Source organism: Cervus canadensis, chromosome 6 (assembly GCF_019320065.1).
Source record: "Cervus canadensis isolate Bull #8, Minnesota chromosome 6, ASM1932006v1, whole genome shotgun sequence".
NCBI classification, from domain to species: domain Eukaryota; kingdom Metazoa; phylum Chordata; class Mammalia; order Artiodactyla; family Cervidae; genus Cervus; species Cervus canadensis.
In genome coordinates this window covers 8430508-8458308 of record NC_057391.1, presented here as the reverse complement: position 1 = coordinate 8458308, position 27801 = coordinate 8430508, and the positions used below count along the sequence as shown (strand labels likewise).

At 34.7% G+C, this 27801-nt stretch overlaps 1 protein-coding gene across 2 annotated transcripts in view; it reads left to right on the top strand.

Annotated features, from left to right (window-relative positions):
* AP3B1 (adaptor related protein complex 3 subunit beta 1) overlaps positions 1-27801 on the top strand; it is a 227847-nt gene that overhangs the window by 91085 nt on the left and 108961 nt on the right. For both annotated transcript variants that reach the window (XM_043470725.1, XM_043470726.1), the window contains exons 8-15: positions 530-685; positions 5587-5684; positions 7195-7249; positions 7338-7409; positions 9507-9569; positions 12288-12420; positions 18622-18731; positions 25694-25870. In XM_043470725.1, the coding sequence (XP_043326660.1) occupies positions 530-685; positions 5587-5684; positions 7195-7249; positions 7338-7409; positions 9507-9569; positions 12288-12420; positions 18622-18731; positions 25694-25870 (864 nt within the window). The remainder of the gene's footprint in view (positions 1-529; positions 686-5586; positions 5685-7194; positions 7250-7337; positions 7410-9506; positions 9570-12287; positions 12421-18621; positions 18732-25693; positions 25871-27801) is intronic.

Below are 27801 nucleotides of genomic sequence, written 5' to 3'. Positions count from 1 at the left end.
TCTCAGGGATATTCATAAATCTCAAACTGAGTCTTTCTTGACAACACAGGGACCTTCTTAATTACCAATTTTTAACCTGTCAAACTTTATTAATGATTTCTTTTATGTGTGTTGCAGTTCAAACAATTTTCTTCTTTCCTCTGACCCTTTGATCCGGTTACAGAGTGACTGATAATTTATGGAAACAGTTTTCAGCTTTGGGTAGTCTCATATCATAGGCTTTGTTAGAGTTTAATGGTCAGGTTTTCCCTTTAGACGGCTGTGGGTATTTCTGTGGTAATTTAATGTGAGATTTGCTATATAATATAAAAGTATTATCTATTGCACTAAAGAACACTTACTGTGCCATAAAATACAAGAAAAAGCAAGGCCTTTCTTCCATGTAAGTAACCTAGTTTCAAACTGCCTCCACAGTAGTATTCGTAAAATATTATCATTATTGTAGATGTTTTTTAAAAAGTTTTCTTTGTGTAGTATTTGGGTGGTTCCAGGTCTGAACTAATCTTGGAATTGGATTTCCTTCCTGTAGGGTGATGGTCTAGAGGACAATGAAAAGGATTTCTATGATTCTGATGAGGAACAGAAGGAAAAGGCTGACAAAAGGAAGAGGCCATATACTATGGATCCAGACCATAGACTTTTAATTCGGAATACAAAGCCTTTGCTTCAGAGCAGGAATGCAGCGGTATGTAAAAACCATTACAAGAAAAAATTCACAGCTTTTTAAAAACAGTGCTTAAAAGTATGCAAGTTCAATAAGTAATTTTGAGTGTACTAATGGAGCATTTATTTATTTGTTTGTATACTAAAAATCAGGTTTTTATAGGTTACTTGGTTTGGTAGCTGTGTGCCTCCTGTTCTTCATTTTCTTTTTGATTTTGTAATTGGATTCCTGAGATATGAGCCCAAGATGTTTTACAGTTGATTGGAAGACTGTATGTATTTCTCTATTATGAGATTATTGTTGTGAGTACTTAATAAGGTGGTTGTTGTTTAGTCACTAAGTCATGTCCAACTCTGCGGCCCCGTGGACTGCAGCATTCCAGGCTTCCCTGTCCTTCACTGTCTTCTGGAGTTTGCTCAAATTCATGTCTGTTGAATCAGTGATTCTATCTAACCATCTCATCCTCTGCTCATTATATTTGTATCTATCTAGTAAAAGTTTTGAAAAGACTAATGTATAGTTAGAAACACCTAGCATGACGCCTCATACATACATAGTAAATTTTAGCTGGTAGGAATAATTAAAAATCGTCCTTACTTGGGTCCTAAGTTTTTGTTTTGTTTTATATCTTTATTTTAAATAACTCTTTATATTTTAAAATATTTTAAAAGAATACAGTAGAAAATTAGAAAATACAAACTAGCACAACTAATATAACATTATATTTCCATCACATATCAGTTATAATATCTTAATGCAGTTTTCCCCACATCTTTATTTTCTGTATAAATGTCCCTCTTTCATATGTGTATATGTCTGTACATAATACATTTTAAACCAAGATAAAAGTCATGGTACACATAATATTTTGTAACATATTTTTTCTAGTCAGTTCCCTGTTTCTACTTCAGTAAAATTTCATCTCATGAAATACCAGTTTACCCTAAATTCTTTTATAACTGGTTCACCTATACCAGTTACACTGCATTACATCTGATTGTTATGTCTTATAAACCTCTCAAGTCTTGAAGAATGTTCTCTGGGTTTGTCTGGTTATTTTCTTTACTATACCTTGTGTTTCCAGTTAACTGAAAGTTAACGTAAGTTTTGATGAATTCAAATTAAATGTTTTCTTAAACTTACTTTAATTAAAAACAAATTCTTAATGAATCATTCTGTGCAACTAGTTAAAACTGAAAATGAGAGTTTCCCTTGAACTGCTTTGTTTTCTGATGCCTGAGAATTTGGTCCTTAGAGCTTTGTATGTGTATCTTAGGAATTAGCAGAAGTTTTTATCTTATACTATGTATTTAGCTTCTAAATCATGATTAAGTAACTATGCACAATAATGACACATATTTTTTTATTAATATTGTAAAATATGCTTGCATTTTAGCGTGCCCTCGCTTGACCTGATGTTACTTAAGTAGCTGTAACTTGCCAACTAAAATTACTTCATAATTGACTCATTTTTAATTTAACTTTGTCTTGGAAATTGGCTTATAGTCCAAATACTTACTGATCAAAAATGTTTTGAATAGTGAAACAAATAGAGGTAGTTTGTACTGTAACAGTAGACTTTGGTTCCCTGCTTATTTGATTATATACCAACTAGAGGTAGTTTATTTTTTGTTCCACTATGTTTTAGTATCCTGCTTATTTGGTGCAGCTGGATTTAGAAAAGGCAGAGGAACCAGAGATCAAATTGTCAAAATCCATTGGGTCATAGAAAAAGCAAAGGAATTCCAAAAAAAACATCTGCTTTGTTGACTACACTAAAGCCTTTGACTGTGTGGATCACAACAAACTGTGGAAAATTCTCAAAGACGTGGAAATACCAGACTACCTTACCTGCTTCCTGAGAAACCTGTTTGTAGGTCAAGAAGCAACAGTTAGAATTGGACATGGAACAAAGGACTGGTTCCAGATTGGGAAAGGAGTACGTCAAGGCTGTATACTGTCCCCCTGCTTATTAACTTATATGCAGAGTACATCACAGGTGTAATCAAGATTGCCAAGAGAAGCGTCAACAATCTCAGATATGCAGATGATACCATTTTAATGGCAGAAAGTGAAGAGGAACTTAAGAGCCTCTTGATGAAAGTGAAAGAGGAGAGTGAAAAAGCTGGCTTGAAACTCAGCATTCAAAAGACTAAGATTGTGGAGTCTGGTCCCATCACTTCATGGCAAATAGATGGGGAAAAAGTGGAAACAGTGACAGATTTTATTTTCTCAGGCACCAAAATCACTGCAGATAGTGACTGCAGCCATGAAATGAAAAGACGCTTGCTGCATGGAAGAAAAGCAATGACACGTCTAGACAGCAGAGACGCCACTTTGCCGACAAAGGTCTATCTAGTCAAAGCTATGGTTTTTCCAGTAGACATGTACCGATGTGAGAGTTGGAGCATAAGTAAAGAAGGCTGAGTGCTGAAGAATCGACGGTTTTGAACTGTGGTGTTAGAAGAGACTGTTGAGAGTCCCTTGGACTGCAAGGAGATCAAACCAGTCAATCCTAAAGGAAATCAACCCTGACTGTTCATTGGAAGGACTGATCCCGAAGCTGATGCTCCAGTACTCTGACCACTTGATGTGAAGAGCCAACTCACTGGAAAAGACCCTGATGCTGGGAAAGATTGAGGGCAAGAGGAGAAGGGCAGGGCAGAGGTTAGATAGCATTACCGACTCAGTGGACATGCGTTTGAGCAAATTCTGGGAGATGGTGAAGAATAGGGAAGCCTGGCGTGCTGCACATGGAGTTGCAAAGAGTCAGACATGCCTTAGTGACTGAGCAACAATAAATATTTGTAAAGGTTGACTTTGGAAGGATTGTGAATAGATTTTTTTTTTTTTTTAGCATTCTTAACTTACAAGAGAGACTTTGAGAGTTTGTTTCAGGAATCTGTCAGTCCTGTGTAGATTGAATTGGAGATAACCGATACTGGAGGCAGTGTTGGGAGGCTGTTCTGGCAGTCTGGATAAGGTGGTAGTATATGAATGGTTAGTAATAGAAAAGTTATTACAAGATGTACTTTCTTATAAACATACATAATGTAAGTGTTGAAGGCCTATGAGGTTGTGTATTTTCAGTTGTTTTGGAGTTATGGGAGCTTCCCTCATGGCTTTTACAAATTAGACTATAAAATTCAAATTTGGGTATTGAAGAGAGATTGAAACTCTTCGATTTGTAAATATTGGGGAAAAAGAAGATCCTTTAGCCCCTTTGGGTTAGGGAGTGCCCTAATTAATGTATCAGAACAAATGACATACTAAGTAGAATCTAGAATCTTAAACTCATTGACACACATAGAAAGCTCAGTTTATTAAGCGCCAGTTTTCTTTTCTTCATATAATACTTACTAGCCATCTGTGTGCTTTAATATTTTTAAAAAATGACTGTCACCTATTTGTAGACTGTAATTAATTTTTTCTTACTAAAATTTTAAATTCAGCAGAGGCTGTTCTGTAATTAAAGTGTATTTGTAGATCACAAGTGAAGAAATTAGATATTCTTAAACTTCTCAATTTCCCAAGTCATGTCTGAAAGCTGGAAATCAGTCTTGTTACAAAAAAGAAAAGTACACAAAAACGCCATAGAGCAGTAAGTTGAGGAACCTCTAACTCTTGTTTTAAAAAATGTTTCTTTGTTCTAGAAGAAACTGTTTTTGCTTTAAGCACCCTCAAATACTGTAAACTCTTTATGGCACACATAAAAGTCCTGCTATATATTTGTTACCTACGGTCCAAGCAAAAGTAGAGTAATATTAATATATCTTCATAACCAAAGACAAGATGATTAATTTCTGTAGCTCTCTCTTTGCAGTTGTCACATGCCGAACAGAATACTTTCACTAAGTGGAAAGTCTGGAGTTTTGATCTCTGGATCTAAGTGTAGAGGCATGTGGGGAAACACAGTCTTGTTATATTGTATGACAGCAAAAGTCTGACTACCCCCATAATAGCTTTGAACCAAACACTATTTTTAAGGTTCTACATTTGAAAAACAGGATTTCAAATGCTGCTCTTTTAGAGGAATTGTTTTAATAGAGTTCCCTTAATTAGAACTTAAATACACTGAATTTGGGTTTTTTTTTTTTAAATTGTAACCTACTACTACTGTTACCTTTAAGGGTCTGGTTTCATTCCCTGTCTCAGGGTAGCGCCAGCAGCAGCAATACTAGGAAGACTGTGGGGTTTGGGGTGTGTGTCAAGCTTTGCCATGTACTGGCTGGAAGACCTTGGGTAGTTCATTGAACCTTTTTTTTTTTTTTCTGAGGGTGTACAGTACTGCTTTCCTAGAGCTGCCGTAACAGTTTACCAAAAACTGTGTGGATTAAAGAAATAAAAATTTCTTTAATTTTTTATTAAAGAAAAATATTTATTTAAAAATAAAGAGAAATTTATTCTTTCACATCTCAGGAGACCAAAAGTCTTAAGTCAAGATGTCGACAGGGTTGGTTCCTCCTGGAAGCTCTCAGGGAGAAATTAGCTTCTGGAGATTGCCAGCAGTTTTTGGCATTCCTTGACTTACATGCCTCACTGCAATTTCTGCCTTCATCTTCATATTGCCTTCTTCTCTGTGTCCTTTTCTGTCTCTGATAAGGACACTCAAATTGGATTTAGGGCCCACTCTATAATCAAGTATGATCTCATCTTGATCATTACCTTAATAACGTCTTCAAAGACTATATTTCCAAATAAGGTCACATTCTGAGGGTAGGCATGACTTCCTAGGGGGACCCTATTCAACCTGCTACACAGGGTAACAACATACTCCTCTTGGTTCATGGGAATTTTGTAGCAGTTAAAGGAAAGAATGTGTTAGAACATACTTTGAAACTGTAGTATGGAACTACTCATAGTTCTTTTTTTTTTTTTGGAACTGCTCATAGTTCTTACTGTTTTCATGCTTTATCTTTTAGGTGGTTATGGCAGTTGCTCAACTGTATTGGCATATAGCTCCAAAATCAGAAGCTGGCATTATTTCTAAATCACTAGTGCGTTTACTTCGTAGCAATAGGTATGACATCATTTTACATGTGTGTTTTCTTTTGTATTATATTACTTCAGTAGTAATGTTTGAACAAATCAAATGTGTCTATTAGGCATTTAACACATGAATCTGACTGTATTTTGTCAATTGAGATTTCATACTTAAGGGGATTATTATAAAAGCCTGTAGGTTATTGATTTCAAAGTTAATGTTAAATATTGAAGTTGTGTTTTTTTTTTTTACCTTAAGCCCAAAGAAATTGGAAGTATTTTTTTTGTAATATAGTATATGCTATTACAGTAGCCAAGTATTTTTGGTATTTCTAGGCATGACAGTAAGAATTTGGGGGATTTACATTAAATCTGGAGTCACTGAAAAACAACATTAAATATATTATTGTATTGACTAGTGTAATTATATAGGACTTCATATAAAGCAATACATATGCTGAATTATGTAGTTTATGACAGAACTATTTTTGTAAAGTTACAATATTTAATAGTTCTATTTAAGAGGAAGCTATATTCTTAATATTACTTGTTTTAAAGAAATGCATAATCTTGCTATTTTTTGGAGATAGGTAGGTAGGTAGCAGTGTACTTTTCAGTTTTACCTCTCTTTAATTCAGCAATTCAAGTTAACAATTCGGGAAACCTTGAGTTCCTGTCACATGTCCTTTGTAAGTTTAAGATCAGATGTTTGTCATTTGTTTTGTTTTCTGTATATAAAAATACCGTTGTTTCAAGCTATTTAGCTTACCCTGAATATTTTGCAGTAATTAGTTATTTTAAATTAAATTTTTCTCCTTTGAGTACTTGTGTTAATGAGTTGAGAGGAGGAAGATAAACATTGGTTTTTGCTCTTAGCTGAGATTCGTGCCACGACTTTCACCCTAGGTTGGCTTTTCCCCTTCCTTAGTAAGATACTATTTCCTTTGCGTTCCTCTGTCTTTTCGCGTAGTCATTCTTTCCCTTTGTCAGTTCATTAAGTTCTGTTGTCCAGAGCTGGTTCAAATAAGGATCTGGAATGCATCTTTCACATGAAGCATTATACCAGATTCGGTTGTACATTCATTTCTTAGATATTTGGACTTAAAATAACATGGCTTTTTTTCTTTTGAAACTTGTCTTTCACTTTGGACAGAATTGAGTCACATGATGAGCCCACATGATGAGCCCTCCAGTCAAGAATTTGTATTAACTGCGGTTATGTTTGTCCTGTTAACCCTAAGAACACCTTCTTTGCATGTGTTCAGAGCATGTACAGTATTGGCTTTGCCTCTTTGGAATACAGTATTACAACATTTGTTTTAACTCTTCCATGTGATGAATCAAATCTAATGTTATAGCCTGTAGGGAAAATGTATTTTTAAAAGACATAAATATCTTAAGATTTACTAGAAAATTTTCAGTATTATATTTAAGAGTTCCTTTCAATGTGAAGCTTACTGCTGATTTTTTTTCTTTAATATACTGTTTACTTTAGGATACATTTTGTTGGAAAATATACCTAGTCAAAATTCTACTTTAATTTCTAGGGAAGTGCAATATATTGTCCTACAGAATATAGCAACTATGTCAATTCAAAGAAAGGTATGTATGTTGTGAACACAAAATTTAAGAGAGAAATGAATACACTAGTACCATAAATGTATTTTATATGTTTATTTTTGTAATCTAGGGTATGTTTGAACCTTATCTGAAGAGTTTTTACGTTAGGTCAACTGATCCAACTATGATCAAGATACTGAAGGTATGAATGCTCTTATTTTTCAGACTTCAATGCATAATTACTTTGACACTATTGCTGTAACTTTTAGTTTAGCATTGCAAAATGGAGATCTATTTTTTTTTTAATAATACATTGGGGGATTCTCTTTATGCTTTTAAAACTACATTATTATATACTAATTACTGTACTACATTTTAATAAGACAAAGACATGCTGCCTATACCTTGAATAACTCACAGTAAGTGAAAGAGACAGACATGTAAATAGATGATTTCAGCACTTTGTTTTAAGGGATTTATAGATGTGAATTGAGTGTGGTGGTAAAAGAGAAAGATGCAGCTAATTTTGTGGTATTTTTAGAAAAGACTGATGGAAAAGATGGTATTAGAGTAGGAGTTGTATTCAGGGAATGATAACTACAGTATAGAGTGTAGTTATGAATATAAAGTTATAATGATGAAAACAGTGTGATACTTGGAATATGTGATAATAGCATGAAGCATGGAAACAGATCTGTGCATATCAAGATGTATCATATATGAGGGGAGACATTATAAACCAGTGAGAGCTATTCAATAGTAGACTGTTCAACAAATATTGAAATGATTGGTTAATCACATGGAAACTTAAGTGTAATAAAAAAAATCTAAGACACACCCAAATTGTAGAATAAATTTACAGAATAATTGGTTTGCAGTTAGCAAAATCGTCCAGGTCATGATGGTCAAAAGAAAGGTTGAGAAACTTTTAGACTGAAGGAGACTAAACAGCTAAATATAATGTATGATATGGAACTGGATCTTTTTTTTATATACATTATTGAGATAATTAGTGAAACTTAAATGTAAGTGATTAAAATATAGGTTTGATGTATCAATGTTGATTTCCTGGTTTTCTTGGTTGTGTTGTGACCTGTGGGACAATGTCCTTATTTGCAGAAAATACGTACAGATGTGTTTGGGATGATGTGATATCATTTTGGTAACTCTGGAAGCAAATGGCTCAGATAAAAACTGCTTTTTACCTTTTCTATATGTTAAGAATTACTTTTTAAAATAGTACAACAAAGTAAGATGTTTTCATCAAAATAAAATGAAAAGTTAGTTCATAATCTAGGAGACAATATTTATAGTACATAATCTAAAAATTGACTAGTATCCAGAATATATAGGAGAACTCATACAATCTGTGCCTTTTAATTAGAGTGTTTAGATCATTTGCCTTTAATGTAATTATTGATATGAATTTGTTTATGTCTACATCTTTTATTTTAGTTTTCTGTTTGTCCCATCTATTCTGCGTTCCTGTTTTCCTTTTTGAAGCTTTCCTTCAGATAAATTGAACATTTTTTTATGAGTACATACTGAAATTTTTTTAGCAAGCCTGTTGGAGATGAACTTTTAATTGCACATTCTTTTTAACTGAATCCAAAAGAAAGAATTAAAATGTCTAAATATTTGGTTTGGTAGGATGGAGGAAAACTAATCAAAAGAATTAATTGGTATCTGGAATATAGAGGTATTACATGGAGGGCAAGTTGTTTTCTAACTTTATTATTAAAAGAAAAAGAAAACTGCCTTAAGTTGTTCAGGTTAATTAGATAATAAATTGTAAAGTTGGAGCAAACAATTAACGCAGGCGTAGAATTCTCTTTTTTGTAATTATTTTTTTAAGCACTATGTAATTATTCTGTTTGTAGATGTAGGGAGACAAAGTTCAGCTGAAAGGCATAGTGTCTCACATTTGTAATAGTGAGGCATTTTTTTAAAAATAGAAATTCTATTAAATGGCTAACCTTTATTAAATTCACTTTCTTTACTTGTTTTCTTTTTTTTTTTAATTTTTATTTGAAGGATATTTGCGTTACAGAATTCTGCTGTTTTCTGTCAAGCGTCAGCAAGAATCAGCCATGGGTACACCCGTGTCCCCTCCGTCCTGAGCCTCCCTCCCGTCTCCCGCCCCGCCCACCCCTCTAGGTTGTCACAGGGCCCCTGTGTGAGTTCCCTGGTCAAACGGAAAGTTCTCGTTGGCTGTCTGCTTTACATATGGTATTGTAAGTTTCCATGTTGCTGTCTCCATACCATCAAAAAACGTTTACTTTCTCTTTTTCTACCTTAGCTTGAAATTTTGACAAACTTGGCAAATGAAGCCAACATATCAACTCTCCTTCGAGAATTTCAGGTTTGTGTACAATGCTAATTATGCAATAACTTCTAAAACATCTGTTCAGTTTAAAGTTAGATATGTGTCTTTCTCAATTTAGATATGTGTAATTGTATAAATAAAACTGTATAATTCGGAAGAAGGTTGACAACTAATTTATAAATTTTCAATAATAAACATCTACAAATTTTAAATTTAAGGGAAATAAAATGTAGTCCCTTTCATATTTTCATATTGTAGAATTTGAGAGGCTGGTTTATAACTCTTTGTCGTCATCATCAATAGTTCATGTTACACTCTGTACTCATGAAAATGACTTCATTTCTTACTTGGTTGCCCCTATTGGATTGTCTGGTTCTAGTTTAGACATTGTCCACTAGCTTCATGTATAGCTCAAAAAAATTGGTTTAAAATTGCCCTCCTCATGTTTGTGTAATTGTTAATGTTTTGTTGTATTTTTCAAATCCTATATGTGGATGGATGAGATGCTTCCCAGATAGACATGCTCCAAAAACATAAAAAAACTGCCTCATGCTTCCTAGGCTCTTTATGAGGAAAGAGTTAGTCCTGAAGACTTAGTGGTAGAGCACAGTAATAGAAAACCTTATATCAATATTATGCGTTTTACATTTCATCAGTTTTTTCTTAACTAAAGTATACCACATGCCACACAGTATTCCCAGAATTTTTGTCTACCCCCAGCTTTTATAGGTGGCTTCCCAGGTGGCTCAGTGGTAAAGACTCCAGCCTGTCAGTGCAGGAGACACGGGTTCGATCCCTAGGTTGGGAAAATCCCCTGGAGGAGGGAGGGCATGGCAACCCACTCCAGTATTCTTGCTTAGGTTGTGTGATAGATGGTAGCTTTTAAGGGTATAGGGTCCCAAAGAGTAGGACAGGACTGAGCAATTGAGCACACACACACAGCTTTTATAGATTAAAGTTATTTTGTTGCTATAATCATTCTTTACGCCTGTCCTAAATTTCTTTTTAGCTATATAGACATTGTATTTCTTTTTGACTATGTGATTTTATTCTGTTAACAGGAGTAGTAAATATATTCATGCTTTATAATTTTGTAACTGGATTACTATACTTTTGTGTTATATACTTTTTTAGAAAAAGTTCTTATAAAATTAGGATATATGCTCATTTTATATTTGCATGGTAGAAAATACAGTATCTCAAGTTCTTAGCTAGTAATCTATGGCTATAGAATATTGCTTAAATGTGACTTGTAATTCATTTTTATAGATTTGCTTATTTATTTGTAAGTTTTTGTCTCTGTTTGCAGTTTTCCCTTATCCTGTTGTCATGTATAATCTGTGTAATCTGTTTGGATGTCCTTTCGCTTTCTACTTTCTGCGTCTGTCAGGTTACTGGAGTTGTAGGGAGTGAGTCTCAGGTAATTTTATGGCATTGTTTACCTATTTCAGAATATTGGTGATCCAGTCATTCCATTTAATATTAGGATATTTAATAAGGTCCATTCTTTAGTCAGACTTTTAAATATATTCTTTCTTTATGCATCTGTTTTTATCACTGTCTATACATGTACTTTATTTCTGTGTTTATGTGTTATGTCCATAGATGTTACAGTTTCTTTATAACTTTTTTAAATAATAGAGAACTTTTCAAAGGACTCGTTTTTTGTGATTGAGGAAATTAGGTAATCAACTGGGAAATGATTTTAAATAACAGTTGATTTTTCCTACAGGGAACTAAGACATTTGTTTATTTCTTCAACATTTAATCGTGTTTTGGGTACCATTTTCACCAGTTTCACGTGTCTTTTAGATAGTTTTTGGATTTTCTCCTCCATTTGTCATTTAGGCACCATTTAAATGCATATCCTTTTTTGCATGTTAGATGAACAAGGTGTTAATTCTACGTTATGTGTTTGTCATTTGAGTTTGGGAATCTTTTTTTTTTAATTCCACTTGAAAATGAGATTTTAAATCCATTTATAGTTTTGTACATAAATGTGCATATTTATTAAAAGTGCATCTCTTTCTGTCTCTACACAGTAAAAGCTTAGTTTTTGAATTAGAAAAATAATAACCAAAATGAAAATTTTTTAGGCCTGTAGTAAATAAGTGCTTAATTTCTAAAGTTTGTATAAATATGTGGTTTACATTGTATTTTTAAAACTTTTTTTTCAAGAAAATCTTTCTCAAAAGTGTGATGTTTTATTTTATTGGAGATTATAAAGTCTTTATTAAAATGCTGCTCACTGTGGCTATTGTAGTTTTACCACCATTCATATAACCTTTTTAAAGTAAAATGTTTATCAGTAGCATATTGCTCCCTTTTCTCCACTTCTCCCAGTTTTTAGGTTTAGTATCTCTGAAAAGGCAACCCTTTTTCATAGATTCATAGATGCTGCCGGTTAAATGAACTGAAACCTCCAAAAAGAGAGGTCTCGTCATTTCTTTCAGCCTTGCACTTAAACTAATTGCTGTCTTTGGGTGACTGCTCCCCCACTATCTGTTTTGGAGTTACCAGCTACTGTGGCCACAGGTGAATGAACCTGACTTGAAAATGTGCCTGTACTGCAGTCACATCCTTTAAGTAAAAAAACAGAACTGAATTAAGTCAAAAGTTGGACTGCCTGTTGTGCCTACAGATGAGAAGATTATGTATTCTAGAATTTGATTCTGACAAAGCTTCATATTATAGGGATATTTTTCTTCGCTTGATAGTACCAGTGTATAAACTAATTGAGACAATGTTTTTTAGACCTATGTGAAAAGCCAGGATAAACAGTTTGCAGCAGCCACTATTCAAACGATAGGCAGATGTGCAACCAGCATCACAGAAGTCTCTGACACATGCCTCAACGGCCTGGTGTGTCTGCTGTCCAACAGGGATGGTGAGTTGGCAGTTTCATTTCACTGGCAAATAATTTATCGTTTGAATATTCTTGGCATGATCTACAAATTGTAATTTTTTAGTATTGCCTTTGAGTTTTTTCTGTATGTCCATGATTACAATGAAGAGTAACATTTTACCTTTGAGATACACATATACACACACACAGGGTTTTTGTTGTTGTTTTAGTAAATTAGATAATTAACTTAAAAATAGAATTTTCTTGCCTGAACAGAACTAAGAAAATGTAATCTGTTTATTTTATTTCTTCACAGTTTAATCACCTGCATTTCACCCTTTCCACAAAGGTTCCATTTTACTGGTTTTTAATGGCATTATAAGGCATGTATAATATTGGTTCACCTGCAGAGGGTGCTAAAAGCAGGCAAATGACTTTACAACATGCGTCGTTAAAAAGGCTAGATCAAAAAAGTATGTTAAACTTGTAATTTCAAGGTTTTTTCCCCAGAAGTTAACTTAATAATTTTATAGTCAAGATTAATTAAATGTAAAAGTCATCAATTTGGAACACCTTCATATTTTTAAGCCAGTCAGTGTCTATAAACATCATGTAGAACTGGATAGGTAATATCCAGTAAAATGCACAGCCTAGAGTTCATTCTTTCTATGGGAAAAATATCAGTTATTTCTATGATATGGCTTTAAAATAAATGAAACCTTTTGGAGAAAAAAAAAAGAATTCCACTCTCACCTTTAGGAGTATTCATTTATTTAATTAAAAAGATTAAAACAAGGGTTTCTTTTTAGGAAACATAATTTTCTGTGTAAAATTATTGAAATTTTTTGTGGAATTCTAAATATTATGTCATATCTAGACACAGGCATGTATGACATAGCAGCCATAAGGTGAAAGATAGCAAAATTGATTATTTTTTATATTTTATTTGAAAAATAGCTTTTTACTACAAATATCACTCCTAATTATCTTTTCGCACATGTAGATCGCTTTTGAAAGCTGTAACATTGTTGTAAGTACTTCTAATGAAAAAAAACTTTCTGAAACAAAATTTGTCCCCAAATAAGAGTGATCTTTATAATCAACATAAAATTATAACTGTTAACCTGTCAATTCAAGATATTATAATGGAGAGAACATTTTTCTGTGTGTAGTATTGTAACTCCAAATAAGTGGCCAAAAAAAATTATCAAGGAAATAGATTTTTTTAAAACACTGACTGTAGAAGGTAATTACAGAGGATAGGATGCTAAATGTCATTCATTTTATCTATTTCTACTTTTAATAATAGCATCTTCTTTTTGTCTATTTCTGTCACACTTTAAATTGTGAGTTTAAAAATATGCCTTCATTTTCCTATGTCTGTAATAATGACTTCCTATTTGATCAAACAAGACACACTTCACTTTGATTGCATATAAAAAGCACACAAATCAGAACACTGGCTAGTTCTTTCAAATATAAAATGTATTCAGGGTTTTTCAGTTTTGTATTTTTACTCATTTTGTCTCATGTGAAATTTTCAAGCTGGATATTAAAGCAGATGTTTCTACTTCAGCTTTCTAGCACATTGATTGCTAAAAAAATATTTTTTATTCACTTCATTTAAAAAAGATGAATATTCTGTACCCTTGTAGTACTTCTAGGGGAAGACTAGATCATTTTATAATTAGACAATGGAGGAGACTAATTTATAATCATTCTTAAAGGTAGATCTACTAATTTAAACTGATATTTTAATGTTTAGACTTTTGTTTTTGGTGAATCAAAACTCTGTTTATAACCATGGACTTTTTTTTCTGCTGTGAATATTAAGAAACTTAAATTGTATTTTTCAGATTCTGATTGCATAGTTATCATTAGCCCAGTTCTTCAACTATTGTATGTGCTGCACTTCTGTAGTTTGGAAATCTGGCTCAGTAACAAGAAAGAAACCAATAAAATTTTTATTTATAATGGCCAGTTGTTATAACAGAGCCTCTTTGTCTTTCTGTTGAAAAGTCTGCTTTTAGGAATAAGTGCTATGAATGAGGCCTCGGATTCTTTAAAATCTGTAAGACCTTTGGGACCTCTAAGGAGCTCTGCCTCTTTGATTTTATATTGTGAATACCTCATCATCTCTTTAGATACTGTATCTTGCAACTTAAGGGACAGCATTGAGGCTACATTGTTTTTACATATATTTAATATATTCTTCTTGGACCTGTAGGGGCTTGGGGATTTTTTGTTGTTGCTGTTGACTTCTTCCTTCTTGTCAGGGACAGGACTTCTAGGCAGACTTGAAGGTTGTCCTAAAATAGCCCATTATCACTATCTTAAGATTCACTGAGCCCTCCCGCGCGCACACGGCCTTCCCACCCCGCGCAGGTGGTGCTTGCCGAGGGCCCGGAGGACCTGCTGGGGTCCCGCCGGGGTGTTAGTCCTGACTGCGTGACCTTAAAATGGTTCCTTAACCTTCCCGTCGAGAAGAAAAACTACCATGTCCACTGCTTTGGCAAAACCTCAGATGCATGGCCTCCTGGCCAAACGTCTACGATTTCATATTGTTGGAGCACTCACGGTCTCCCTGGGGTTTGCAGCCTTCTATAAGTTTGCTGTGGCTGAACGAAGAAAGAAGGCATATGCAGATTTCTACAGAAATTATGATTCCATGAAAGATTTTGAGGAGATGAGGAAGGCTGGTATTTTTCAGAGTGCAAAGTGATTTGGATTATAAAGAATTTCTTGGGTTGAGTTCCATGGAAGTTTGTCACTTTCCTGTGTTCCTGAACTATGAAACTATGACTATCTGGGGTGAGAAATAGTCTCTCAATAAATAAACAACAAATACTGTGGAAAAAAAAAAAGATTCACTGATAAACAGATTTCTTAAAGACCTTAGGGAGAAATCTGCATTTTCAGTTGACTTAGAATAATTTAACTCCCGGTTGATTTTCTTTCACAAAATTTGCTGGTCTGAAAAACTTTTTTACCATCTACTGTAAACTGAAAGAATTAGAGCAAAAGACTATTTTAAAATTTTGTTCATATAATGTAATAAGCATTTGTTGAAAATTTGAATCAGTTGAGGTATTTAGTAAATGTAGAATAGATGAATAAGGTATTCACCAGCCTATAAAAAGTTCCTGCCTTTAAGGAGCTCGTATTCTAACAGAGGGACACAATAATATAAAACAAGTGTACTGTAGTCTTCCTATCTATTGAACACTTACTCAGCTGCTAGCTATCTGCTCTCATGCAGAACTAGACTACTTATGTTTGAATGCTAATGTTGTCTTGAATAAATTACCTGATCTCTTTGTGCTTCAGATTCCTCATTTGTAAAATGAAGATAATAGTAGGCTGTACTAATCTTGAGAACCTTAAGTGAAATAAACCAGTCACAGAAAGATATATACTGAATGTTTCTACTTGTATGAGGTATTAGAATAATCAAATTCATATAATTCAAGAGTAGAAAAGTACTTGCCAGGGGCTGGAAGAAAAGGAAAGTGGGCAGCTACTAATCAGTGAGCATCACGTTTTACTTAGCAAGGTGAGTAAGCTCTGGAGATCTGTGTAACACTGTACCTGTAGGCAACAGTAGTGTATCATATGCTTAAAAATTGGTTAGATGGTAAATCCCCTGTTAAGTGTTCTTACTAAAATAATTCTTTTTTTTAAATAGTAGGCTGTAATTCTTAGAGTCAGTACAGTTAAGTTCTGTTGAGGACAAGGAGAAAGCTTGGAAAGGCCCAGAACACAAGTTCATTTTGTATTTGTAGTGGAGTGCTGAGGTCCTTGAAAGCCAGGACGTAGCATAAAGGAAAAGTAGGGTGGAATTACCCAAAGGGAATGGGAGGCACCCAGATTAGGTAAATAGCACCCCACCACCACCACCACCCCGCGAGATGCTCAGGTCCTGATGCCTGGAACGTGTGAATATGTTATGTAATGTGGCAAAAGGAACTTTACAGGTGTGATTAAGATTCTTGAGATGGAGAGATTTTTCATCCAATAATCTGGGACCTAATGTAACCAAATGTCAGAAGCAGAGATTAGAATGATGTCTTTGCTGGAAGGGGGCTTGAACCAAGGAATGTGGGCAGCCTCTAAAATTTGGAAAAGACAAAGAGTGTATTTCCCCTTAGAACCTCCACAGAGAACTTAGCCCTGTTGACACCTTGGTTTTAGCTTCATAAGACTTACGTTAAATTCTGGCTTCAGAAGTGTAAAATGATAAGCTCATGTTGCTATCAGCCACCAAGTTTGTGGTGATCCATAACAATAACGATCGGAAAATAAGGTGGCACCAAAGGGGAAATAATGCCAAATTTTATTTCAACTATAGTCAGGGTTAGTCAACCTTGCCTGTACATGTGAATAATTAAAAATATACAACTTAACAACAACAAAAAAACCTGGACTAATTTTGCAATAATATATTTTATAAAGATTTTTATACTATTGATTCTTCAAAGCCATTACTTCGCATAGTAATTTCTTACATAACCAGTTAATGTTTCCTAGCAGAGGGTAAGTTTGATGAGGGCAGAGTGTCTTTCTGATTTGTCTGTTTTCCTCATAGCTCCAAGAGGTGGTCTTCATAAAAGCAACACCTGCTCATAGTCACATAGAACATTAGAGATAAAATGGTAGATTCTGGTTCTGAGTTTGAATTCTCCAGTGCATCTTTTCTTCATCTTTAAAATGATGATAATAAGGTGCCTACCATAAGTTATTATGACAATTAAAAGAAATACATCATTTCTTAAACTAAAACACTGGGCTTCCCTGGTGGCTCAGTGGTAAGGAACCTGCCTGCCAATGCAGGAAATCAGATTAGATCTCTGGAGAAGGAAATGGCAACCCACTCCAGTATTCTTGCCTGGGAAGTCCCATGGACAGAGGAGCCTGGCAGGCTACAGTCCATGGGGTCGCAAAAGAGTCAGACATGACTTAGCAACTAAACAACAACGGCAGCAAACTAAAACCTTATGAAGTAATAGTATATCATTCCCATGAAGAAATATATGTATAATATGAAATACATACTGTAATAATAATTAGAATGATAAAAAATTTTGCTTGTATTTTTAAAGGGAGCTAGATAAGAAAATCGGAGAAGGCAGTGACAACCCACTCTGGTACTCTTGCCTGGAAAATCACATGGACAGAGAGAGGAGCCTGTAGGCTGCAGTCCATGGGGTCGCTAAGAGTTGGACATGACTGATTGACTTCACTTTCACTTTTCATTTTCATGCATTGGAGAAGGAAATAGCAACCCACTCCAGTGTTCTTGCCTCGAGAATCCCAGGGATGGGGGAGCCTGGTGCACTGCTGTCTATGGGGTCGCACAGAGTCAGACATGACTGAAGCGACTTAGCAGCAGCAGCAGATAAGAAAATATATTTCAGAGAAAATGAGTAACAGAACCCAAGTCATGGCATATTTTCAGGATAATATTAAAATAAACCTTTATAGTGTATACCAGGGAATCTCTAATATCCATGAATCCCAGCTGATAAAAAAAAAAGCCAGAATAATAAGGAAAGGCAGTGTTGGTGTCTTTCTTTGGTGTTGGTAACATTAGTAATTGTTTATATAAGATTCATCCCATAAAGCCAGGTGCTCTGACTGGTTTATTGTGTTTCACTGCTGGTGCCACCAAAGACATAACTCTGGACCACTAATTAGTCTATAATAATGCAATCTCAGAATCCCAATTTGAGGGTCTGCTTTCTGGAGCCACTCCTAGTACCAGTTACTGTTTTAGTTAAGGCCCTGGCAAGAAACAGATGGTGCACTTTAAAGAGATGATTGAAAAGAGTTTAATGAAGGAACTGTTTATTAATTGTGGGTGGGATTAAGGGAGACCAACAAGATGTACTGTAATACCCTGGGGCTAGCCGGCTGGCAGAGATGGGAAGCCTTTGCCATATCTAGAACTAAAGGGAAAGGGCTTGAGGATTGGGAGCAGTTATCAGAGCCCGAAGGAGAGAGCCACTCTCAGGAACTGAAACCTTCAATGGAGAAGTGCTAGCACTGCCAGGGAGATCTGGCAGGAAAGGGATCCGGGTTGTGAATATTCTCTCTTGTTTTAGTTTTTGCCTAATCATTTAAGAAATGTAGAATGTTTTGCTAAATTACATTTACATTTTACTAAGAATGCTATGTTTGAATTGAGTTTGAATTGAATTGAAATTCATATTTAAATACGAATAATCTGATTTTTTTTTCCCCCAGAAATAGTTGTTGCTGAAAGTGTGGTTGTTATTAAGAAATTGCTGCAAATGCAACCCATACAACATGGTGAAATTATCAAACATATGGCCAAACTCTTGGATAGTATCACTGTGAGTACCAGTTAAGAGGTCTTTGCTTTCAGTACCAGTTGAACTGAATTGTATTTAGTAAATTATGGTTTTGTTAAAATAAATAGACTTGCTGAAGTACAATGAACAAGAGAGCTGCACAGTCTGGGTTCTTGTTCTGAGGCTCTGCCCTGTTGTGGAAGGAGATCACAAATCTGAGAGAGGGAAAGGTTACAATAAATATTGCACATTGGATTGGAATTGGACATGTCAGTGTGAACTGCATTTGTTTTTATGTAGAGAGCTAGGTGTGTTGGAGTACATATGTGCAGGTATGTGTGTGTCTGCACACATTTGTATGTACATATGAATGCATTCATGAGTGTACAAAGATATGTTTCTTATGTGGCCTTTAAGAGGACCTCTGTGCGATGATAACCCCAGTGACAGCACACCTAGTGCCCAGATCCTGTTTGTTTTCTTTTGTTTCAATTGAGATATAATTTCATAGCATAAAAGTCACCCTTTTAAATCTTGAGTCAGTGACTTTTGGTGTATTCACCAGGTTGTGCAATTCCAGAACCTTTTCATCATCCCTAAAATCAAGTCCCTAAGCCAAGGTTCCTGATCCTCCCCGTACTTCAGCCCCTAACAACCACTAATGTACTTTCTGTCTCTGTGAATTTGCTTTTTCTGAACATTTCATACAGTTGGAATCATGTGATACATGGCCTTTTGTGTCTGGCTTTTTTCACTTTAGAATGTTTTCAAGGTTCATGCATATTGTACAAAGTAGTACCACATCCCCCCTTTGGGAAGACTTTGGTTTTTAAATTCCATTTAGCATTTAAAGAAACCAGGACTCCTTAGAGAAATGGCTGATTTTAGACCTGGGCCACGGAAAGAACATCTTGTTGGGCCATAAAAACATGGCTCTGCTCACGGAATGGTAGAGATGTCAGAATTTAAAAGAGTTCCCATTGGCTAATTTGAGCAACAAAATAAATGTTGGTAAAAGGATTGTAGCCTATAGAACAGGGTAAGAATCTCTGAATCCAAACTGGAATGGATGGGTGAATGAATGAATAAGTAAGAGGAAAGGAAAGATCTTTTGTTATATTCTTATCATAGTTCTTTTTCTTCATATCTGCTCTTATTGTTGGTTAATAATCAAAGTCAGGACTTCTTACAAAGACTGTGTATGAGAGATTAAGAGACTGGATTTGAAAATCACATGACTTGGGTTCAGATTTAGTCTCTGCCGTTTACTAGCTTTGTGATCTTAAGCAATACTTGACTTCTCCTTGCTCCAGTTTTCTTTTCTGTAAAATTGAAGCACATGTACTAATGACTTTATAGATCTGTTGTGAGGAATAAATGAGTCAACATAAATGAAACACTGAGAATAGTGCTTAGTGTAAACTTTTATTATGATCATGGCTGTTGAATTCAAGAAGCATCCTGTTGCTCTTTCTGTTTTGGTCATTTATTTAACATAACTCCTGTAGTGTTAATCATATGTCAGGCACTATTCTAAGCACCCTAAAAATATAAATCATTAGTTTTAAATTATTACAACTCTGGAAAGTAGGCTCTATTCTATTTTACATAAAAGAAAATGGAAGCAGGATTATTAAACTTTTCTTACAAATATAGAGCAACATAGAGCAACTTAATTCATTTCAGTAAAAGTTGTTTATGAAAATCCAAAACGGCAAAAGAAAAATATAAAATGTTACAATAAAAAATTTTTGGTAAAATAGTTTTTAAAAAAGGAAACTGAGGCAAAGATAGGTTAGGTAACATGATTAAGGTCATATAGTTAGTAGGTCTGCTTTCTTAACCAGTACATTATTCTGTATTTGTCTTCCTTTTCTAGTCTCTCTTTTTTGTATCCAATTCACTTGTCCACTCACTGACCTGGCCAGGACTTTGTTATTGTTTCCTTTTGATTCACCCAAATTGTTGACAAATTAGGCATTAAATTGGTCCGTTTGCCCATATGTGGAACAAGTGTTTGACATTTTCTGTCAGTGATCTACTGATAGGAAGTAGGAGGGTAAAACTTTTTCCTCATGTCTACTGAGATAGATATCCAACATCTCTGTGTAACCAGACATCAGATTTCAGTAGTATTTTAGTCCTTGTAACAATCACAAATACTCCTACAGGTGTTTAGATCCCTTTTAGACAAGTGTTACATCGCTTAGTAAGAACCACTTTTCTAAGTAAGAACTAATGAGCCAAAGCTGGAAACCCTAAATCAGGGCAATCAAAGAACAGAAGTATTTATACAAATACATGTATATATTTATACACATAATTAAATGTATAAAAATAGACTAAATGAGAACTCTTGAAAAAGAAGGGCCATAATATAAAGGAAATTCTAATGTGATACTAAAAATATTGAGCAATCTTAGAAAATTTAGGGGTAGGGTGTGATTAGTTCAGAATAAAAGTGTTTTGACGGTGTCATGGGAGGAAGAGAGTAGAGGGAGGTGAGATTATTTTAGTAGTCTCATGTGTTTAAAAAGTAGTAAGGACTTCCCTGGTGGCTTAGATGGTAAAGCATCTGCCTACAATGTGGGAGACCTGAGTTCAATCCTTGGGTCGGGAAGATCTGGAGAAGGAAATGGCAACCCACTCCAGTATTCTTTCCTGGAAAGTCCCATGGACGGCGGAGCCTAGGAGGCTACAGTCCATGAGTCGCGAAGAGTCGGACACTACTGAGCAACTTCCCTTTCACTTTTCAAGGTGAAAATAGATTATCTTAGGGTTTTGAAAGCAGTGGGTTTTGGTAGGGGAAATAGTTAATTTTTTGCTTATAAATAATGGCGGAGAAATGTGTGTCAGGTTATGAGAAAGAGATAGGAACGTGGAATTCTGTATTCCAGTTATCTTGTGCAGAGTTAGTTGAGTCTTGTGCTATTAGTCTTGTTCTGGTCTTGTTAGAAGGGGAGAGGCAAGGCAAAGGAGTGTTAGGGCTTTCGGGGGAATGCAGTGGCTTATACACGAAACCTGTGACTATACATGAGACCTGGATCAAGCAAGCAACAGGCTTTCTTGGGAAAAGAATTTGTTGTATTTGATTATGTCCCCGTGTGGGGTTCAGGAAAATTTTTGAATGCATCACCTTTCTCTACAACAGTTGATGGAATATTAGCCAAGTACATACTTCCTTACAGATCTTAGAGCAAAGCTTATTTTTCTGTTTTTGTCAGATAGAAGATAACCATTAGTAGAATACGAAGTATGGTGGAAATTCCAAATTCACAAAAGGAAAAAAAAAGAAAACCTAAATGTAAAGTAAATAATAAATGTTTAAAAATTAAAATGGAAGAGTTAAAATCAAGAAGTAAGATGGAAGAGTAAAAATCAAATATATCCTACTCTAAATATGAATGGACTGCATTCTCTCATTAGAAGACAGACTTTGGAATGAAAAACGAAAGCCAGATAAAGGCCATTTATAGTTAAAACACTGTATAAACATTGCAAATAGGAAAGTAGGGAAAGAGACAATTAAGTGAATATCAACAAGAATGTGAGATTTAAAATTAATTAAGGATAAAATGGGACATTATAAAATTCAAAAAGGCCAATTTACAAAGAAATTTAAAAACATATACCTACCTATATGTGCAAAAAATATGGCAACTAAATAAAATATGTGAAGGAAAAATCTACGGTAAATGCAAGGAGAAATAGATAAAATACAGTTTTATTCTTCCAGAATGAAATTTATACTACCTGAGGATTGTTCTAACAGGGTTTCATATTATCTTGAATGGGATAGGTGAGGATTTTATATTATAAAAGGAGAGTTGAACGATGTTATTTTGTAAAGACTGCTGAGTGATCCTGAAGTAGGGCTTCATGTACTTCTTGCCCAAGTGCCTAACTGAACGCCTGCCGTTTCACAAGTTAACTGCACTTGCCCTGCCACCCCTACTTAATTCACACTTCAGTTTTAATGCATATTGAGTCCAGATGCAGAATATTGGATCAGATTTGCTATTTGTATACAGTTTGTTTAGATGTCTTCTGATTGTGCCTTTGACAAATTTAAATAAAATTGATGTTTTTCAGGTTTTACCGTACACTATTGCATTGTGCAGTGAGCTGGTATTGTAATACAATAGCTTTTAAATTGAACTGCTTACAGAGTGATCTTTGAAATCTTTGTGGATGTCTTTCTATAACTGCTGTGGTCAGCTTGGAAAGATTATTTGTTCTTGCAGGCAGGTTAATGGGTTAAAATGGCAGTGGAAACTGCCTTCTGGTAGAAGGTTTAAAAAGTGCACTTAACCACTTGTTCAGGACATTTAGAATAAAGGATGAAGCAAAGTCACCTACAGCGCAGTTTGTCTTTGAAAATACCGAAAAGTAGAGGTCCATAATGCAAGTATTCTATCATATGTGTGCATGTGCGTTATTAGTTTGGCTTTAGCCATGGAGAACAAAAAGTGGCTAATTTTCTTACTGTTTTTTCAGTTGCTTCAAATCTTTGAAAATAGTGGCCACGGATTCATAGTATCAGTAGTGTACAAATGGTCTTACAATTTAATAGGGAAAGGCAGGGCTAGAACCTGAAGATTTTATGATTCGGATTCCAGCCAAATGCGCAAAATTAGGTTTGTCAGTTTTCTAAGCTTTTTAGTGTCATCACAGAAGGATTGGTTTCAATATACTTACTGATATTACTTCCTATTGTGGAGAAATTTTCTGTGTTTTTAAAATGTTACTTGGAAATTTTATTACCTTAGTTCTAGACTCTCTGAATATTATTCTGGCCCTGCCACACCACTGTCACCATCTTGAGATTTTCAGTATGAACATTTAGAACTTACTGATTTTTAATTTTTTAAAGAGTTCTATTTTAAATGTATGCACTATGTTTAGAGTATTTGAATATTATTTTGATCTTGGTATATTAATGAATAGGAATATAAATAATCTCTTAGACCTCTGGGGGATTGTCCTTTTAACTGAAAAAAAAAAAGTATAACCAAAGGATTAAAGTGGAATAATAGATTGTGATATGTCATAGAATTCTAATTTTTATACTAGCAATATATAATAAAATATTTAAGAAAAATAAATCTAGCATAACTGAAATCTGAAGTTGCTCATATATTCTTATTTAGAGGTACATTTCATTATGGTAGGCAACTTGAATTGCTTCATACTGGAAAATTTAATGTACCACTCAATTACTATTCTTTAGCCCAATTTAAAATAATAGATTGGAAGTAAGATCTTAATGCAGTGTAACCTTTGGAACATTGGAAATAGCCTCTTTCTTCCCAAAAATCAGTATACAGTAAGGATATCAATTTTATCACAATACATGAATAGATCTGTAATAGCACTTAGTATTTTACTATTACTTATGCTTAGTACTTAAAATTATTATGTAAATATACTGATTTTCTTCTTTCTTACTAAACTTATTCTAATATTAATTTAAAGATGGTAATGTTAGCACTTTATATAAAAATGTGTACTTGATTTTAAAGATTTCTGATAACCTCATTCTGGTGAATGACTTGACTTAGTGATGTCTAAATAATTTTTTATTACTTCTCACGATGGTAGATATTGTGATAAAATTCTCACTGTGCAAAGGTCGCCACTCTAACTTTCTTAATAGTCATACTGTGTACAGCTGTGAAACTGTAATGAAAGCATTGGGACTATGAGAAGTTAGAAAAGGACTTCATAAAGAGTCTTACCTCTTCTTGTGATGCTACTTCTTAATGATAGCCAGTGGCTTTTTCATTTATTATAAAAAGCAAATTTTCTATACTAGGTGAAAATGTTTGCAGAAACTAATTTGCATACCCCTTCAAATTCCTTTTGGAATAAGGGAGAATACAAATAAATAGTAATAAAACTAATTTGCATGCTCTAAATAAAATGTTCTTCTTAATGGTGCTGGTGGAAGGTTTCCAATTTTTAGCAAAGCATTTATTTTTAAGAAGCAAATTATATGGAAAGGTACTTTATTAAAAATATATAGTGAAAAATGCCATATTGGACAAGTTTATCTTATTCCTATTTCTTTTATTGATGACCAAATCATAGACCAGCATTCATGATTTTATAAGCAGATCTTGGTAATTTTGCCAGTTCTGTAGATACAGATACATAGAAAACAATAACAGTTTTGATTTGGAATCAGGGCCTTAAATGGGTCCTCTGTTCCTCTGTCTGTATTGTCCATGGCTTCTCAAAATGTGGTTTGCAAGCCACCTGTCTCAAGAATCATCTGTGATGCTTCATGGAGCATGGATTCCAGGGCCCCATCATAGAACTACTGTCTTAAAATTGATACCAAAACCCTACAGTCCTCAGTTCAGTTCAGTTCATTTGCTCAGTTGTGTTCGACTCTTTGCAACCCCATGGACTGTAGCACACCAGGCCTCCCTGACCATCACCACCTCCCGGAGTTAACTCAAACTCTAGTCCTAACCTTGGACGCTTTGTATAGGCATTGAGAGTTGTGAACCATGCCCTGGAGCAAAGGTCAGCTGACTTTTCCTGTAAATTGGTAGGTAAGTCAATACTTTCAGCTTTATGGGGAATGGCAGCCCACTCCACGATTCTTGCCTGGAGAATTTCTTGGACAGAGGAGCCTGGAGATACTGAGCGACTAACACACTTGCTTCAACTACTCTTCTGCAATTACAGCACAGGAGCCGCAGCAGTGATAAATAAACAAATGGGCTAGGCTAGACAGATTTGGCCCAGGGGTTTGCAGATCTCTGATAGAATCAAGATTCTAGACCAGTGGTTTTCCCTTTACGAAACCAGTTTTAATCAGATTTTCTGGTAACTGAAGAAAATCTGTAAATATAAGAGGACTTCCTGGATATACGTTAAATGAATTAATAGATGTAAAACCTTTTATAATATTTAAAGCCTTTTCTGTGTTAATATTAAGGAGAGTGTGATTATTTTATTTGCAATATTTCTATATTATCTGCTTCTACTATTAGGTTCCTGTGGCTAGAGCAAGTATTCTTTGGCTAATTGGAGAAAACTGTGAACGAGTTCCTAAAATTGCCCCTGATGTTTTGAGGAAGACAGCTAAAAGCTTCACCAGCGAAGATGATCTTGTGAAACTGCAGATTTTAAATCTTGGAGCAAAATTGTATTTAACCAACTCCAAACAGGTAAGAGACTAATCCTTAGTTTACCTATGTGGAATCTACTTTCTTCTTTGCTCTGATCAAGCAGCTATGTCCATTTGTAGATTAGTCTGTCCATTCAACAGTTACCAGGTGCCTGTTTCTTTAAGGTTTTACTTCAGATGGTAGCGGTGTAGAGACGGTGTTCTGGTCTAGTTGAGGAGAAAAACATAAAAAAATGAAATAGTACATGGTAAGTACTATAATAGTGTATTGTGACACAGTGGAACTCCAGAGGAGAAAGTTATTGCAAGTCTGAAATAGAACGAGGAGAGAGGTCAACAGTGTATCATAAAGGATGAGACTCCTGACTAAGGGCTTTTAAGGAGTGGCTCACTATACAGAATAAGGAGAGAGGAGAGCAGGGGTCAGAGTCGCGACACACCATGGTGCCCCAGGAAACCTAAAGCTGAGTTTGGAAAGGTAGGCAAGGGCAGGACTTGATCCTCCACGTGAAGGGAAAGCCATTAAATATTTTTTAATAGGGGTATAATTGACCATGTTTGCAGTTTCGAATATTGACTTTTTAAGTCAGTTGACTTTGTGGAACTAACTGTTGATTAAAGAAATAGCCTGTATGTATAAAATGCATAGAATCACCTCTGTGTATAATATAGGATCTTGCTCATTCTTTTTCCTTTGTCTAAATAGCTGTTTAGACAAAGGAAAAAGAATGAGAAATCTCAGGTAACTCCTCAAATTAATTTTTGTATATTTTCAGGTTGTCTTCATTCCTAATTGTGATGTGAGTTACATTAATATAGTTTTGGCTGATGGGTATATCAAATTTCTGACCAAATAATCGCAAATATTTTGAGCATATTTCTATGATTTAGATTTTATATTTACATTTTTAAGTCAGTCTTTGAAAGGAATAAGTTAGTCATTTCCAAGTGTCTTGTAAATTAATTCATGCAATGAGTTATTTTTTAAAAGCTGAGTAAAAGAGGGGAAAACTGTGTTTGCTGTTGAGTTGCTTCTTTATTGATAAAAACACTGTTTTAGCCTGACAGTCATTGTTTTTTACTGTTAGTATGGTATTGTGAATGTTACTGTGACATCTAGAATATATGATTTTTATGGCCTTATTGTAACAATGGGCTTCGCTGGTAGCTCAGACAGTAAAGAATCCGCTTGCAATGCAGGAGACCTGGGTTTGATCCCTGGGTTGGGAAGATCCCCTGGAGGAGGGCATGGCAACCCACTCCAGTATTCTTGCGTGGAGAATCCCCACGGACAGAGGATCCTGCCTGGCGACAGTCCATGGGGTCACAAAGAGTCAGACACGATTGAGCAACTAAACACAGCACATCATAACAATGGTTTGGCTGCTGTAAATAAATCTAGCTTGCATATTATCATCAAAGAAAAGTAATACAAAATTATTATGTTACTCAACACTGAAGTAGTTATGTCTTACAAAACTAAATAAAGGTTCTTTGGAGCAACAAATAACCAATAATAGAGCATAGTACTCTATGTTCAGAAATTATAAAGTGTATTCCATAACTTTTTATTCAGTGACTTTGAAGACAACATAGTTTGCACTCAGCTGGTTTTTTTTTTCTTGAACTCATTTTTGGAGCTGAACTTTTGAAGTGTTGTATTGTGTATTTTAGAATGATACTTCTAGATAACAATAATAGACTTGACCACCAGCTGGTGAAACAGTTACAATTAGAAAAAAAAAAAAAACTCATTGTTTTTAAATGATTAAATATAAAAATAGATGAACAAAGGTATCCTTTAAGGTTGTGTTCTATTATCCAGTTTCTCATTTCTCAAGGAGTTTTAGAGAATTCATAAGTGAGAATTAGCACTAAAGAATAATGTTTAAGTTCCATTAACTTGACAGCATTTTTAAGTTGCATAATTCATAATCTACTGGATATGAGATGAGACTAAAATTCTTATAA